At 41.3% G+C, this 15716-nt stretch overlaps 1 protein-coding gene across 2 annotated transcripts; it reads left to right on the top strand.

The window, feature by feature from the left end:
* Positions 1-1415: 1415 nt before the first annotated feature.
* Positions 1416-14901, top strand: BRD7 (bromodomain containing 7). 2 transcript variants are annotated; one of them, XM_071440377.1, is made up of 17 exons: positions 1416-1571; positions 1918-2126; positions 2583-2712; positions 3090-3147; positions 4255-4399; positions 5556-5666; positions 5992-6176; positions 6925-7048; positions 7660-7735; positions 8253-8360; positions 8983-9115; positions 9866-9977; positions 11132-11188; positions 11977-12088; positions 12233-12376; positions 13436-13579; positions 14395-14901. In XM_071440377.1, the coding sequence occupies exons 1-17, from the start codon at positions 1523-1525 to the stop codon at positions 14457-14459; spliced, it is 1962 nt and encodes a 653-aa protein (XP_071296478.1). In that variant the 5' UTR covers positions 1416-1522; the 3' UTR covers positions 14460-14901. The 2 variants fall into 2 exon arrangements, with proteins under 2 accessions (XP_071296478.1, XP_071296480.1); XM_071440379.1 differs by lacking the exon at positions 1416-1571 and adding an exon at positions 1620-1823.
* The last annotated feature ends 815 nt before the right edge of the window (positions 14902-15716 follow it).

Genomic DNA, 15716 nt, shown 5'->3' with positions numbered 1-15716 from the left:
TTGCATTTAATTTTGAAAACCAGTTGCTTGCTCTGGGAGCACTCTCACACAAGGCAAATGGGTGACTTTCAGCATTTTTAGGAGATCAGAATTTCTTATTTTTGACCTGTAATGGACAATATATATACTTTCCTTAGAGTTTTAACCTGATTGTAAAGTATTTGCTTTCAAAACTAGTGAGCAGGTTTAGGCACTCAGCCAGCAAGGCAGAGCCTGTCCCAGCCTGTGCAGGACAGGCACAGCCATCGCTGCTGTTTGCCAGGGCACAGGAGAGACCTGTCCCTTGGATGGGTACAGGCTCAACACACCTCTGCCAACCCTTCCTCGGGTGGGTACATCCTCTGCTCTCCTCACTGGTACAAATTTAGGCACGGGTTCTCAAACTCCAGGAGCAGCGAGCCATTGTCCCGGGCTGAGGGTCTGTGGCAAGCTGGAGCTCTCGCCTGACGAGCCCGGCCGGCAGCAGCAGCCAGGTCGTGGCCACATCGCAGCCGAGAAGCCGGCAAACCTCGCAGGCCCCTGGGCACCCAGCCGGGAGCAGAGTAAACTCTGCTGTCAGAAGGACAGACTGCCACAGCACCCCGCCCGCTGCTGTCACCTTCAGCCCCTGGCACACGCAGTCACGGCAGGGGACATTCTGTGGCACCGGGTTCTGCCAACAAGCGGGACTCAGCTGAGTACTCGGGTGGTGGAGTCACAGTCCCTGCGGGTGTTCAGGGACAGACCGGACACGGCCCTCAGTGCCAGGGTCTGGCTGGCACGGTGGTGACCGGTCACAGGAGTGACTGGATGGCCGCGGGGCTCCCTTCAAGCCTCAGTGATTCTGTGACTCCGTGAATCCTGTCCAAGTCTCTGAAGCGCTGCACTGGCCCGGGTCCCCAAGGGTGGGATCAGAGGGGCAGGGACGCGGGCCCGGAGCGCCTCAGGCCGGGAGCAAGGGGCACCCCCGGGGCAGCAGCGAGGAGCTCCCGGCGGCTGCGTGAGGGGAGAGGGCGCGGGAGGCTGAGGGCAGGCGCAGGACAGGCGAGATCAGACAGATATTAGGGGAAAAAAAAAAATCACTATTCGGGTGATCTGGTGGTGGAGTCACCATCCCTAGAGGTATTTTAGAAGTGTGTGCATCTGGCTCAGGGTGATGCGCTTTAGGGGTAGTGCTGGCTTGTCAGCGGGACTTGATGACTTTAAAGGTCTCTTCCAGCCTTGAGCATTCTCTGATTCGGTAGGATGCCGTGAGGGTTCTGGAAAGGCGACGCTGCCCGGGGAGCGGAGGGGGCTGCTCACAAGGGGAAATGCCCCGAGCTCGCCCCGTACAGGCGCGGGCCGACCGCGGCTCGGGGGTGGCGGATCCCGACCCCGCCGCTGCCCGGCCCCGCCGCCGCTCACCCGCCCACCGCTGCCCTGCGCCAGACCTCCGGCGCGCCAGGGGGCGCTGCGGCCGCCACCGCCCGCTGCGGGCCGCGCGAGGCCGGGCCGGGCTCCGCCTCAACAGCGCGGCCTCTCCCGGGCGGGCCGGGCCGAGGCCATGGGGAAGAAGCACAAGAAGCACAAGTCGGACAAACATCCCTACGAGGGTGGGTCCCTCCGGGGGTGGGCGGGCAGAGGCCGCCGGGCAGCGCGGCCCGAAGCGGACGCGGGCCCCGAAGCCCCCAGCGGCGCCCGCCCCGCCCCGCCGGGCCCAGCGCCGGGGCTGTTCGGACGCTCCGGGCTGAGGCTGCGGGCAGCGGGGCCCTCGCTCCGCCCGCGGGCCCGGGGACGGGAGATGGGCGGCGGGCTCGGCTCTGCGCGGGGGAGAAGCAGCTGCAGGGACTGGAAATGAGGAAATGGTGCGGTGAGGAAGAGGAGCGATCGCGGGGGTTACTGAGGACGGGACTGTGTTTTATCTGATACTCACACAGCCTGTTTCTCTGCCGGTTTAAGAATATGTAGAAAAGCCACTGAAGCTGGTGCTGAAAGTTGGAGGAAATGAAGTTGCTGAGCTGTCCACTGGAAATGCAGGACTTGATTCCAGCCTCTACGAAGACAAATCTGAACATGAAAAACACAAGGACAGAAAAAGGAAAAAGAGAAAGAAAGGAGAAAAACAAGTTCCTGGCGAAGAAAAGGAGAAAAGAAGGAGAAAAGTTAAGGTATGTGTTCATGCGCCTGCATTTTAGCAAAAAAAATGTTTTGACTTTCTCTAGGTTTCAGCAAAAAGTCAGCAGATATGACTGTAACTTGTATTCTTAAGCTGGAATACATTCAGCCTCGGTGTTTGAGGCGTTCCTGTCTCATTTTTAAAGGATACACACCACATAGCTGTCACATTTTCTAAAAACCTAATTCAGTGATACATTGCATTGTATGGCTGAATTATTTCAGTGTCCAGCAGATGGAGACAGTACATAAAGAATACAGAATTTTTAAGCACTTACAAACTATTCTTATCTTTTAAACTTTATGAATATGTTTTGAAAAATCTAGTGGTGTGTGTTTAGTGTCCCCAATGACGATGTTTCATCACACTGCAACAATCTAGAGAGCATTATGTACATTAATAATGCAGGTTTGCAGGTGCTCTTAAATTTCCATAACAATCTTTTCAGGAGGATAAAAAGAAACGAGATCGAGACCATGGAGACAGTGAGGGAGAGCAGGAGCTGAAATGTCAGACCCCCGTCAGAATGGAATTGTCACCAGAGAAACCACTGACCAGCACTTTATCCAAGCAGGAGGGTAGGGGGAAAAAAGAAATTTCTTTTGCTAATTCATGTTTTCTGTAATTGACTCATGTTTTATCATTCTTTGTTTATTTTTGTAGTAAGTGACTTGGCATTTTGTGCCATCTCAGTGTTTTTCTCCATCTTGTACCAAAGTTTGGAATTAGATTTCTGTATACTTCCTTTGGTATTTCTGTCAGAGTGAGCAGAATGTCAAGTAAGGGTAATGGGAAAAGTAGATCCCCTGTAGGTATTGTGGGGTTTGCCATGGTATTCTTTTCTTTGTACTGAATTCTCAAGGGGCATCAGTTTTGTTTGGTTGATTTCTGATATCTTGGGAGTGCAGTCAGTTCTGCCTCACACTGTTTCTCCCCCCCCTTGTTTTTGGTCTAGAGGTGGAGCAGACACCACTTCAGGAGGCTCTGAATCAACTCATGAGACAGCTGCAGAGGTAATGTCTGTGCTACAGGCTTGCAGAGCTGTGAAGGGAAAATAATATCCAGTAAGGGAAGGGGCACACACAAAGCTGAGTGAAAATATTATTGGTAAATATATTGCTAAGAGGGCTGTTGGAGGAATTTAAGTGCTAGTTTAAGAAAGTGTACTTAGAACTTCAGCTTAGGCTTCTTGTGAACACCTCCAGTTTCAAGTTCATTGTAGTTTTAAAAAGTTTTCAAAACCAGGAAAGTTTTCCAATAATATGATGCTTTCTTTAGAGGAACCTTTTGAAAGGAAGGCACAAGAGATTATAATTAACTTGCCAAAGTTTCTTTTACCTTGAATTCTCCTATTTTAGCGTTATTTCCTATGAAAGGGAAGTATGCACTTGAGAACTCATGTTCTCTTACTGTTTTACTAACCACATGTCTTTTGGTTAAAACAATCAAGTCTGCAGTTTTTTCAAATAGTCTCCTATTTAAGATAATATTTCTTGACTTTAAGACTATCTGCATCTTGTACAAGTTAGGTTGAAAGATCTTTCACTTTAGCTGTCTCACTAGGCTTGAAACTTTGTTTGCAAGTTTTCTCTTATCTATAAATTTTCAAGACCTAGATGTGATGTCAGTTTCAAGAACCTTAAAATATCCAAAGATGCCTGTGTTAGTTTTGGCTCCCTTTCTGTGCATACAAAAAGCAGCACTTGTGGTTTTGAACTCTGTCTCTTCCCTTCTGATAATTTCTGAGTAAGGGGTGAAACACAAGAATATTCTTATATTCTGTATATTTTTTTAATTATTCCTAATATGGTACAAAACACCTTTGTTAAAATGTAAAACCTTTAAAAAAAATGGGGTTTTTTTTCATTTTCTGGGGTATACAGATAGTTATCAAAATATAGAAAGAACTTCTGAAATATATTTGTAGTACTTTTTTGGTACATGGATCTGCATATGAGATCTTTTCAACCTTAAAAGGGAAAGATTATGCTGACATAAGCTGTTTCTCTCTTTATAGTTCTAATTTCTTTTCAGCTTAGTTATTTCCTTTCTATTTAATTCTAAACTCAGTTCTTTGTTATAAGTTGAAACATAAAAAAATGTCTTTCATTTCTTAACAGAAAGGATCCAAGTTCTTTCTTTTCATTTCCGGTGACTGACTTTATTGCCCCTGGCTATTCCATGATCATTAAAAACCCAATGGATTTTAGTACCATGAAAGAGAAGATCAAGAACAATGGGTACCAGTCCATAGAAGAATTAAAGGTAATGTTTTGAGTTTTGTTTTGACTACAGAGGTGTATTATGCTCAATTGACTTGAAGGCTAGGACTTTATGGGAATAGAAAGATGCCAAAATGAATCAGTACTTCTGCCTCAAGGAATGTTTCTTCTTGAATTTTTGTGAGCAAGTAAGTTCTGAGTGTAAAAGAGAAAGCACTTCTGGTTTGTAAATGTGCATCTCAAAAAGATGGAGATGGTTCCAGGTTTTGTGCAGGATTGCATGGAATCTGTCCATCTGTCCTTCAGCATATTTTAGATGTGTCACTTTTCCCAGGCTGGTCTGGTCATGGAGATCAATGAGTAAAGGCACTGTGAGCTTGGTCCTGTTGACAGCAGCCACTTGTCCTGGTGCTGTAGTGTGCCTAATGGATTCAAGGGCCTGGTTTGAAAACCTCCTTGAACTTCTAAGAGATGTGGGGCCTAGTTTTGTTTTGTTTTCTTCATCAGAAATACTCTAGTTCTTTACTGGGCTAGATTGTGTGTAATTATCAATTAGGCAGATGTTAGTTAATAGCATTGGTTTTATTTTCTTGCACATTCTTTAGATCACCAAACCATAAGAAGAGCATTCCCTGTTGTAACAGCTTTTTCTGGTTAGCTTTTAAATTTAGCTTTGTAAATGATGAGGATGTGATAAAACATACTCACCTGCAGAGGCTGCAGTGAGCTAAGAATGCAGTTTCTAGCTCACTTGAGTTTCAAACAAGCATACATTTCTTCATTGTAACTAAAACTTTGGGATAGTCTTTGTAATAATTTAACTTGGCACTGCAGCTGTTTTTTTCTTTGTTATGTTGCTTCACTTTGTTTTAATGACTGCTGAGTGGCCAGGAGGTGGGTAGTTGTAGTTCAGAGGGTTTCCTTAAAACTTTAAAAACTACAAACAGTACTGAACACTTTAGAATACTTCAAGGATGTTTTTTGGGTTGATAGATTCAAGTCTTAAAATAAAGTTACATACATTTGTATGTATGTAAACATACTGTTTACATTTTCAATAGATTTCTTAAATTCATTAATTAAAAGTATTCTTCTAAGCTTTTTTCCCTAAAGCTCAAGAGACCCCATTTGCATCAACAATATCAGTATAGTACACTGTAAAATTAACTTTCATTCCAAAATTATTCATGTTTGAACAGGATAACTTCAAACTGATGTGTAATAATGCAATGATTTACAACAAACCAGACACCATTTACTACAAAGCTGCAAAAAAACTGCTGCACTCAGGGATGAAGATACTTAGCCAGGTAACAAAAAACACCAAACAAAATATTCAAAAGTATACTACTTCTTTTTTTGATCTCTGTTTATCCCTTTTACAGGGATCTCTTGAAAATTAATAAAACCTTGCATGGTATTTGTCAAATGCTTGTATATTGGAATATAAATAGTACATTGTTTTAGTAGTGCTGCCAGATCAGTCATTATAGAAATAGTTGCATTTAGTATTTCACCTTCTAGATTCTGTTTGTTTGCTAGTGTAAGAAAGAACTCAGATAAAATGAGTTTCTATGGGTAGGTTACAAAAAGAATAATTGAAGCAGCAAATAAAAGGATTTTGATGTTATTCAGGAGAGAATTCAGAGCCTGAAACAAAGTATAGAATTCATGGCTGACCTGCAGAAGACAAGGAAGCAGAAGGACAAGACAGATGTGCAGCAAACTGGGGAAGAGGAAAATGGTCCTGGGAAGGACAGAGGAGAACCTGTGGATGGTGACACCAAAGCATTCAAAACACCCAGCAAAGAGCACAAAAAGTGAAGTATTATCTGAGTCTTTGTAGGATACACCTTTTAAATGCCACAGAAACAAATTGACTTAGGGTAGAGTGGATGTGGGTTTCTCTCTGGTACTGCTTAGACATTTTCATCTTAAGGGATCAAAACTTACATAAAGCATCCTCATCTATTAAAGCCAAATAAGTTTAGAATCATTTTTGATACAATCATTTTTGAGTGTAGGTAATCATGTACTGTTCATCAACTCCATTCCTTCAATTATTTTCTGGTTTAGTATCTATTTCACAGACACTGTGTAGTTTTGGAGAAAGCTTGCAAACATGTGCTTTTAAACATTTTGGTACAAAAAGCTACATAGCCAATTTGGTTACTTTTTGTTTGTTTGTTTACATAGTAGTTGTATTTGAAACATGGAGCTGCCTAGCTACAGAAAGTGTACTTTCTGAAATAGCTGTTCATTTCTAGAAATACCAGATATGAAGATGGTAAATATTTAGGTAAATAAATGCTGGATACTAAAATTAAGAGCATCCAATATTCCAAGAGTATCTTAGTTTTGTAGGAGACCTTTACAGTTATTAACTGTGTTTGTCACATGCCTTCCCCAGCTGTATTAAATACAGTCACGTTCAATAGCACTTTTTTTTGTTGTTAGTTGTTTTGTCTACAAAAGCAGAGTTGGCTAAAACTATTGTCAGAGTATCCTGCTGTGTTATTTAGCAATTGGTGTCCAGCTAGTCCCTAAGCTGTGTGGGTACCTTCACAGGAAGGATAAAGACCTGCTTGAGGACAAATTACGGAGCAGCAGCTTGGAAAGGGAACAAGAGCAGATTGATCGGATTGTGAAGGAGTCTGGAGGGAAGTTAACCAGACGCCTTGCAAACAGCCAGGTAAGCACTGGGGGATTTGGTAGCTCCTTTCCCTTTTCCATAAACCAGGTTTCCTTGACCTCTTACACCAGTTGAAACCTTACATCTGCTTTTACTGCAGCTTACACCATTTTACACCATTGATCATCTATGTAACATCATAAGGTTGAAAAAAAAGTGCAATTTCAATGCATGCTGAATTTCATCAGCAGAGCAAGTAGAGCTAAAATATTCAATAAAGTAATAGAAAAAGATGAATAGTAGAAAGCTCAAGAAACTAAATCTGACCTGCAAAAAACCTCATAGTTTTGAAACAGACACATACCTGACCAAAGGTTATTAATATTACAGAAAAAACTCAGATTGGTAATACTATGCCTGTTCCATTTTCTACATTTTTTGTCACTTGGCCTCTGCAGAAACATTAATATTTATCATAATATCTTAATTCTTTGTGCCTATACCAATTATAAATGTATGTGATGAAAGTAAAAACTTAGAGCAGCACTCAGTTTTGAGTAACTGATTTCCTTTCTTATTCCTGCAGATAGGACAGTTTCATTAAGTGTTTTCATTAGTTTAAGGACCATGAATTTCAAGTACCATAGTCTAATAGTCCAATCTTATTTCAGTGTGAATTTGAACGAAGGAAACCAGATGGCACAACAACTCTGGGCCTTCTTAATCCCGTTGACCTCGCTGCAGGAGGTAAGTTGGCACGGTTCAGGTAACAAGTGACTTCCACGTACCTGGCATTTTGCAGGGGCAGATGAGCAAATCCTGGCCAAGAACTGAATGCCTCTTTCCAGCCTGATAAAGATCTGGATTGGAAAAGCTGCAGCTGAGAGATCACATAGATGGGCCTCAGCTGTGGCTGTTGTTAGGAGCAGCTGGTGGATGCCCTCAGTGCTGTTGCTTCTCTGATTTGTGTCAGCTGTTTGTGGAAGCTGCAAAAGAACACTTCTGCTGCTGGAGAATTTCTTGGGATCCTCTTATTTCTGATTCATGTACAGAGTGCAGTGTCTGCTGACCCAGAAGGTCACAGATGTTTTAGAATTAGGAACTGTCTGGGTCCCAGATCATTAGCATGAAGCATTTGGATAGGAAAGCACACTTTGAGAGCTATGTCCTGTTTATTTTGAGTTCTTAGCTGTGAGAATTAAATGAGTTTGGTCATGTTCCTATGGCCTTCTCTGTTTCTGTATTTTGGTATGTCCTATTGCAGAGCCAGGTTACTGCCCTGTAAAGCTGGGAATGACAGCAGGAAGGCTTCAGTCAGGAGTTAATACATTACAGGGGTTCAAAGAAGATAAAAGAAACAAGGTTACTCCAGGTAAGTTCTGATTTTTAAAAAAAAATACAAATCTTTCTTCTTATATAAACAAAGTGTATTGATCTTGTTACTAGCACATAAACTTGGAGCTAAGGATTTCTAAAAATAAAGCACATTATTAGATGTCCTTGCCCCTGGCTGAGGGGTTGGAACTAGATGATCTTTAAGGACCTTCCCAACCCAAACCATTCTGTGATTCTTCGTATCCATTGCACAATTAAACAGCGTATCCCAGAGTCCAGCTTAAGTCACACATACAAAAGGGGTAAGAGATTTACTTTTTATCTACACTGAGAAGAGAAACAACCCCATAGGGAAAGGTTTTTGATGGCTTTAAAAGAGCAGGGGTCAGCCTGAGAACCTTTTTCCAGCATCAGACTCTTCATGGTGTGCTAAGGCACACAGTGGTATTAATGACAATTTGCAAATACAAATGCATTTGATTTAGATATTACTAAAAATTGTTCCCATGTGAACAGATGGCATTCTGTGAAAGCTTGTTTTCACCTTAAGAAATACATTCCCTCAAAATTTTTTCGTGGGGATTGTCTTACAGCCCCTTCTCATTTCTATCTGAAGCATACAAAGCAGGGTAATAATTAATACTATTGTTATTCATTAGTGACATACTTGAATTATGGACCCTTCAGTTCCTATGCACCAACGTACGATTCGACGTTTGCCAACATAAGCAAAGAAGATTCTGACCTGATCTATTCAACATATGGGGAAGACTCTAACCAAGGATCTTCCAGGTAATGCAGCAAGCAGGGTGCACAATACAGCTCCCATGGCCAGCTCTCTGCAGGATGGGCTGGCTTTGCTGTGGAGTGATGGCCCCACTGTCTTTAGAGCTCACAGGGGTTTGTTTGTGTTAGAAACAAACACTTCAGAAGAATCTGCCTCTAAAGTGAAATTAGCCAAGATGGAAGAGTTTTGATGCTGCTGATTCCTAGGAGTACACTGTCTAAACTTAAATGTATTTTTAACTGAAAGACTCATGTTCCAAGCCAGAAGAATATTGAGTTGTACAAATGTTGGTATAATACAAACTGGTGGGGGTTTATCACATTATTTACTGCCTTGAATGAGATACAGCTTTGTAAAAAGAATTCTATTGGTTTCTTGGTTTTGATTGTAAAAATTTCAAAAAGTCCCTTTGTTTTGTGAGAATTTCACAAGGAGCAGGCACAGTGATATAAATTCTTAGGAAAGGGAGCAATGCTTTAGTACAGTGTAAATGTGAAGGGCCTGTGCAAGTTTGCTTTTGTGTTGATGCAGCTGCCTGAGACACTACACTTTTCCAACTTTTCCAGTGTCCCATGCAGAATGGATTCCTCAGCTACACAAGGCAGGCATGATTAAACTAAAGCAATCTATTTTGATCAGATCCTGTGCTACTTTTTGTGTTTTCTGTGCTCTACATATTGGTTTGACCTTATGTAACATTTTTACATAAATGTTTGATATGAAAGTAGTTACCTTAACTATCTCTATTTTTTCAGTATTCAAGATTTTTTTATGAAATCCCAGGATTATCCTCTCTTAATGGCTGATAGTTTGCTGGATGTTCTAACTAAAGGAGGACATTCTAGGGCTCTCAGAGAACTAGAAATGGTAAGAGTGGATTTGTGTACTATCTGGTCTTTGGTTTTAGCACACAAGCTCTAAAGCAAGAGATAGATTATGCTGATCCTATTGATGGGCTTCATTTTAACCAATAGAATTGGAAGGTAAAGACTGGCCTTTGCCTCCAGTGGCAGGATTTTCTGGAAAGGAATTACTGTATTGTTAATTAGTGAATATTAGCATATTGTACATAGAGATATAATTACCCATTCTTTGTCCATTATCCCATTCCCATTATCACTAACTCTTGTTTCAAGACCAATAAGCAGTTGTTTAAAAATAAGGTGATCATTGACAGGCTTTTTTTTCCATGAAAATTTTATCAGATTTCTGGCTGCCACTGTTTAGTTCAGGTGAATTAATACATAGTTTTTCCCTTTACTTGGTACCATGCTTTTAAACTCAAACATGTGCTATGTAAAAATACTGAACAGTGACTTCAGGTTCTTAGGAAATTCCAGTCCTGTCTGTGCTAAATACAACTGGAATCAAAGGAGCTCATTTGATAACCTTAGCTTAATTGACAATCCAGAAATTATTTGAGAATCTCCTCAGAGCTGTTCCTGTTAACTAAAAGTCTTCCTTTGAGTTTCAAATCAATGCCAACTGTTTATTGAAATAAACAGATTGTAGCCTGAATGGATCAAATATTACCTAAGTTAATCCAAGAAAAAGTTCATGGACCTTTTTGCCTCAGCTCAGCTCACACCTTTCCTTAGCATTACACATTATCTCTTTTCTTGTACCCAGTAGTGGCACTGACTGTCAGGGTCTGGCCTCTTACTCTTGGCAGTATTAAGAGATTAATTATTAATCAATATTAATTGCATAGAGAAACAGAAAACATTTCAGCCTCTAATAACCACCCTTCCTCTTCTTCCTGCACCCCAGTAAATAGTCTCTGATGTGACATCACTGTGAACTTTGCAAAGAGAAATAAAACCTGAGCTGAAAAAAATGTATTTCAGTAAACATCAGTACCCCCAGAAAGACCCTAAAAAATAGCTGCTTCATAACTTACTTTACAGTGAAAGCACATTATGACATTGCATACTTACCTAAAAATGGCATGTTTTAAGATTTTACTTCGAATTTTAAAGAGTCATTTTAATGCCATCTTTTAAAATCCTTTCTTTATTCAGCCATGTGAGGAAGCTGAAGGCCCACAGGAAAGAAGTGATGCAATGAAAGATGTAAAGGTAAAATTTTTCTTTACTAACTTCTCCAACCAACCTGCCCAAGCTTACAGTTATAAAATGGCCTAAAACTTTCAGGGCTGTACAACAGCACTGAGACTTGGACAAGCTGTAAATCTCGTAAAAATGGTGTGTTCCCTTTGTAGGCTTGAGGACAGTAAGGTTCTCCAAAACATTACATCTTACCTATATTTTAAGAGAGCTAGAAGAAAATGCTTATGGGTTTTTGTTTGTGGTTGTTTGGAGCTATAGCTTTGTTTCTAAATTAATCTGGTTTTGTTTAACTTGAATTTGTAGTGTGAGTGTAGGTGCCACATGTAGCACCTTGAGAAGTTCTCACTTTATGCCCCTTATAGACAATACACTACAGATCTCCAATCATTCCCCCCAAACTTTGCTCAGCTAGAGAAAGCAGTTCTAGGGCCAGGGGTGCTCTCCTGAAGCATCTCTTCATCTGCAACCAGATCTTTGATAAAATCTCCTTTAGGTGAGCTGAAGGAATTCTAAAACTGTTTTTTAGTTGGTCTTAAGTTACCCCATCATTTGTGCATATCCCCAACGGTTTTGGCAGATGCTGTTTTCTATTTGCATATGAAATAGAATGAGTAAACACTAACTGTAGAACAGTAAGTTATACAGGTTGTCTTTTCAGCTTTCCCTGTGTATGTTCACTTACTTTCGTAGAGCAGGCTCTCTTACCTTTGTGTTCTGATCTTCCCCAGAAAATTTTGTTGTTTCAAGGCTGAGCTAAGTATAATCTAAATTATTACTTGCTGGGGTTTTTTTTTCAGATCATGGAAATTGATATTGCTGCCAGGTTGGATGCTGCTAATAGTGACAGACTTACAGCCCTAAAGGCAGTTACAAACTTTGGCATGCCTATAGAAGAGTTTGATTCTGAAGGTGAGTCTTCCTGGTAGCCAAAGTTCTGATATGTCTGTAACTCTTTTAGTTTCTCAGTCCCTCACAATATTTTGTATCATAAAGTAAGTAAATAGACATTACTTAGATCTTAATAGTCAGGACTTTCTTTTTCTCTTTAAACAGAGGCTGAAATCTTCCAAAGGAAACTTGATGAAACAACAAAGCTGCTCAGAGAACTCCAGGATGCTCAAAATGAACGACTGAGCACAAAACCACCCCCTAATATGATTTGTCTTCTGGGTCCATCTTACAGAGAAATGCACTTGGGTAAATACACCTTTTCTGATCATTCTTGCAGAACTGATGAAGTCCCAACTGGTATCAACTCCAAGACGAAAAAATCTTAAGGGCTGTGGTGTAGATTATATGCTCTGTTAGGCCTAGAGGATTAACTTAAACTTCTTTGGATGTAAAACCAGATGAAAATCTTGAATAGTAATTACAAGTATTCCCTCTTTATTCCTAAATGTCCCTAGAAGTGATTGAAGTTTCTGTATGCCATGGGGCAGACAATAGCCAAGTACCAATAACTCCATGAGTTCTGTAGTGTCTTTGAACAGGTCTGCTTAAGTATTACCAGGTTATTACTGCAAGGCCAGCTTTGGTCCAGGATGGATCTGGTTATCAGTCTGTTGAGTTACACGAATTAATACCAGTCATACATTCTTTAGTTATTTGAAACCTGCTTGTCTCACAGATCAGCTACACAGCTTTTGTTAATGGCAGCCCTCTAAGACAGGACTGTGTGCAGAGTGCCTGTTTGGCAAGTAAAACTGACTTCTGCAAGACTGTTCATGGTCTAAACCACATTGATGTGATTAGATAAACTCCCCATTACTTAAGAAATATGACCAAGTCTAAACCAGATCAAGTACTATCTTTTTTATGTTTCATTACTTATGGCTTCCTTCTTGAGGGAAAACCACATTTGTAGCAGCAAGAACAGTCTCCCTTTATATCCAAAGCTTTGTGCTGAATCCCAGATTCCAGCCATTACTAACAGCAGTGCTGTGTGGGTGCCACCAGCCCTCTCCCAGCTGCTGCATGTGTGGCCCAGGTTTCATTAACTTACTCTTTAACTTCTGGTGTTTCCTGATGGCAGCAAGCCTTGGGCAGCAGCTGTTTCATTCCTCCTGTTCTTCTCACTTTGTCTCTTGGTTCCCAGGATGTCTTGCATGGCTGCACACAGCACAGCACAGATCTTCTGGTCTAGAAATATTATTTAACATAGTTGCCTTTGTACTAAATAATTGAACTGTTTGCAGGGTGATTCAGCAATTTGGTGTCTATATCTAGCATATAAACACATCCTCTTATCTTTCCCAGCGGAGAGAGTAACCAATAACCTGAAGGAACTTGCCCAGCAAGTGACTCCAGGTGACATTGTCAGTACCTACGGAATCCGGAAAGCAATGGGAATCTCGGTCCCTCTGCCTGAGACAGAAGACAGCTGGGTAGATTTGACAGAGGGTGAGTATATGAAAACATCTTGTAGCATCTGTTCAGCTGGAACAAAACCACATCTGCAAATCCTTAGACTGGCTTATGGTAAAACTTGGCAGTAGCGTGGTTCCAATTTTCAGTTCTTCTCTCCATTTTAAATTCTGTTTCAAATGGAAAGTTGCTGCCTTTGGTCTCAGTCCAAATTGAATCTTTTGTGCGTATGGAACTTTGGTTCAGCTACATGGTTACTTTACAATCCATCTTACAGCACTGCCAGATTTTAAATCTCGATAATTCATTTAATTTTAGTTTTTCCATTTTGCGTGAGGTTGCAAGAGAGGAGTTAAAATTCCTCACTTGCTAAAATGAGAACATTGTGACTCCTTCTTCTCCAGGCTTTTGGCTGTGCACTCCTTTTGCTTAGTTTGGCCAGCTGTCATGCTTTGGAACCTGACAGTGTGAGTTCAGCTCACCCCATCCAGCCAAAAGTAATGGCTGTTTTTGCTGGATTAGGGAGTCTGGTCAGTGGAGTCTCAGTGCCAGACCCTCTCCTCCCCCATTTATAACATGCACAACAAAAATACTCAATCCGTGGTTTATCAAAGTTTTCATTAAATAACATTTTAACTGAAAGAGCAGGATTAATTCAGGAGCTCATTCCTATTTTTAAAGAAACTGCTCAAGAAATTTCAATTTCAAAATTATTGAGCCTTTTCTTTTTCATAACATTTAACAGAGGCTTTGTAATAGAACCAATGAAACACAGGCTTCTCTGCTGTATATGCATGTCTCCACTTGAGCATTCTGTGGTCAGTGACCTGCTACCTGTTGTAAACTTTCAGATTTCGAAGAGCCTAAAAAGACCATCACTGTTCCTGAAAATGAGTGTGGTGCAGTTACAAGCTGAAGATTCTGTTCAGCTTACAGTTGTTTGTTTGATTCTGTTTAAGAACCAGGTAAACGTCCTTCAGGTGCATTCACCATGTGTGTTTGTGTGTTAAATTACTTTTGTTTATTAAATTTTGGAGCTGATGGCTTTTGAAGGGTTTGTATTAGTTACTTCTGCTATGTAAATGCACTAAATTATTCTTTTTGCATTCTCTAATGTTTTTAAGCTCCTCTGCCGCATTTAAGTTTTCCTAAATTACCAAGTGTCTGGAAAAGTCAAAGCATAATGACAATGTGCCTATATATGGTGCAGGGACTCAACCAAAAGTTTCTAGAAGTAGTGTATAGACTTGTCTCTGAGTCTGGTTAGTGCAAACATCCTTAGTGTCTACAACTCCCCCTTTTTAAAATTACTGTGCAACTCTCATGGACATGAAGAGAAATAAACTTTTTATACAAAACTGATGCAGTGTGATGAATTAACAAAAGCTCAGCTTTGTGATACTTTGAATGTGGATTAATCTCCTCTTAGAGAAACCTTGCTGTGTACTTTACACTATCCTAAACTGGAGGGCAAGCTCAGACCCATGACCAGAAGTGAGACTAACAGTGGCAGCAAGTACAAGTACCCCTGGATGTGGTGCACATCTCTGAGACATGCAGCCTGACAGTTCTTATTATGCCTGGATAATGGTTCTAGGCCTGCTTATCAGAAAGCCTTCTCACATGAAGGGACATTCCCTGTTCACCAGAGGTGCAGACCAGCAGCACAGCCCTCAGGCACAGAGAGCTGCAGCATGGCCTGGGTACAGGTGCTGCCAGTGCCACACCCAAGTAGGCTTTTCCCCTGTGCTCCCCATTTGCTCTCACACTGTCACACAGTGCTGCACACATGGCTTCTACCATAGGCATCCTGAATTGTTTTTAAATGTTGCTTTTTTTAATCCCTGATTCCAGTATAACCCTGGAGTCAAGAGGAATGAGCTGCAAGGTTCCAGCCATTGCTGATGTGTGCAGTGGCTGGGAACTGAACTAAGAGGTAACCTACAGGCCAAACAGCATTGTGAATTCCCTCTCCCCTTAGTCTTCTGGCCAACATCATCCTTGCTTCCTTCCTCCCTTCCTTCCTCTCTGAAAATGCTGCAGAAAGATTTGTTTTTAAACTTTCACAATTACTAAAATATATTGCAAAATTTTTAACTGTCAGCCTGGGTTTTTCTCCAGTAGTTTCAATTGTCCCAGAAGACTTAAGAGTCACCACTGGAGTTTTTTCAGT

The sequence above is a fragment of the Agelaius tricolor genome, unplaced genomic scaffold, assembly GCF_023055355.1.
Source record: "Agelaius tricolor isolate 1412-34295 unplaced genomic scaffold, bAgeTri1.0.p SCAF_15, whole genome shotgun sequence".
NCBI lineage: Eukaryota > Metazoa > Chordata > Aves > Passeriformes > Icteridae > Agelaius > Agelaius tricolor.
This window is presented reverse-complemented; position numbering and strand designations above follow the sequence as displayed.

What these genes read in the sequence shown, in the direction of transcription:
- BRD7 (XM_071440377.1), top strand. Translation starts at nt 1,523, where the DNA reads ATGGGGAAGAAGCACAAGAAGCACAAGTCGGACAAACATCCCTACGAG. An exon ending in TCTAACCAAGGATCTTCCAG is followed by an intron (nt 9,116 to 9,865) that starts GTAATGCAGCAA and finishes CTATTTTTTCAG; the next exon opens with TATTCAAGATTTTTTTATGA. An exon ending in TTACAGAGAAATGCACTTGG is followed by an intron (nt 12,377 to 13,435) that starts GTAAATACACCT and finishes TATCTTTCCCAG; the next exon opens with CGGAGAGAGTAACCAATAAC.